This window comes from Penaeus monodon, chromosome 27 (genome assembly GCF_015228065.2).
Source record: "Penaeus monodon isolate SGIC_2016 chromosome 27, NSTDA_Pmon_1, whole genome shotgun sequence".
NCBI lineage: Eukaryota > Metazoa > Arthropoda > Malacostraca > Decapoda > Penaeidae > Penaeus > Penaeus monodon.
Genome location: NC_051412.1, coordinates 20,415,461 through 20,416,953, shown reverse-complemented (window position 1 = coordinate 20,416,953; position 1,493 = coordinate 20,415,461). Strand labels below are relative to the sequence as shown.

At 33.6% G+C, this 1,493-nt stretch overlaps 1 protein-coding gene across 1 annotated transcript in view; it reads left to right on the top strand.

Moving 5' to 3' along the window:
* Window positions 1–1,493, top strand: part of LOC119590669 (phosphoglycerate mutase 2-like) — a gene marked incomplete at its 5' end in the record, with an annotated part of 7,770 nt that overhangs the window by 2,999 nt on the left and 3,278 nt on the right. Inside the window, 1 exon segment of the mRNA XM_037939349.1 lies at window positions 274–506. Coding sequence (XP_037795277.1) covers window positions 274–506 — 233 coding nt within the window.

The window sequence follows — 1,493 nt, the reverse complement described above, 5'->3', positions numbered from 1 at the left end:
AAAAAAAAAAATTGGTATCAGTCATTTTATCAACAGGTATATTTTATTTGTTTTGTATTTTTTATTGTTTGACCATATTGAGGAGAAAATATTTAGATAAATTTAAGAAGTACATATGGTTTTCATCTTTATTAGTAGTGAATATCTCTTAAATTTGTTTTTTGCCTCTTATCCAAGAAATCCTAAGTACAGAATGATAGAGCAGAGTCCACATTTTATAACAAATGCATTCGTTAACATGATGACAATAAGTATTCCCATCTCCCCAACCAGGTGTGGCTGAAGCCCATGCTGCTGGCAAGGCTCTGAAGGAGGCTAACTTCAAGTTTGATATTGCCTTCACCTCAGTCCTCACAAGAGCCAACAAGACCCTTGATATCATTCTCCAGGAGATTGGCCAGACAGACATCCCCATCTCCAAGACATGGCGCCTCAATGAACGTCACTATGGCGGTCTTACTGGACTGAACAAGGCAGAGACAGCCCAGAAGCACGGAGAGGAGCAGGTTAGATTGCTTTTTGTCATCCTTATGTGATTCTCCTAAATATCAATATGTTTCTCTCTTCTGAAGATTTTAGTATATAATAGTCTTTTGTGGCAGATGACTTATAAATAGCTATGGGTCTGACTACTGTATTTGATTGTTCATGATTTTGGCCAAATTCTGTATCCAATGGTATGTGTGTATGGTAAACTGAATACATTGAATACACTGAGATTTAAATCAATTAATGTATATCCAACTCACTACCTTAGCATAGCATGTGTTATGGCTGTTTTGCTGGGTACATATTAGTCATGCCATCATTATTGCAGTCTGATCATAGCTTATAGTCCTTCTATTATGCAAACTTTCCATCATGCTTTTATGGGAATTTAGATTTTTAAAAGTCATTCTAAAGTATCAAAGTACCATACATGTTTGTAACGGAGCCACAAACCAGGATTTGATGCCGATATGACATGGAAAGAGTGTATAAATTGCCTGCATATGACGTAACTGTATTTACATAACTCCAGAATTTGGGTCTTTAAGTGTTTTTGTTGTTTCAGAAGTATTGGGTAAATTGCAGTTGTAGATAATATAACTAAAATCAGGTCAGCAATTATAGATACATTTATATTTTAATTAGAGAATCTGTTTTGCCAATGTTAGGAGGTAAAATTCTGATTTGGTGAAACCTAAAAGTGTTTGCTGGTTATTTATGAGGGGCTTAAAGAAATTCCAGAATACTAATAAGAATGTGCCAAAATGGGTTTGATCTTTTTTCATTATTTAATTTTTCCTTCCTCTTGCCTTTTTTCATTATATATTTTAGTCTTCAGAGTAAAGTTTTATCTTTATTTCTTTTCTTTAGATTTATTTTTAAATAAAATCCATTTATTTACCATTTTGTTCCTACTTTCCATTTTTTTCTAGTTCCCCCTATTTTCTTTTTCCTTTCCAGCTTTTCTTTTTTTTCTCCCTTTTTCAATCTTTATGCCTGTCTTC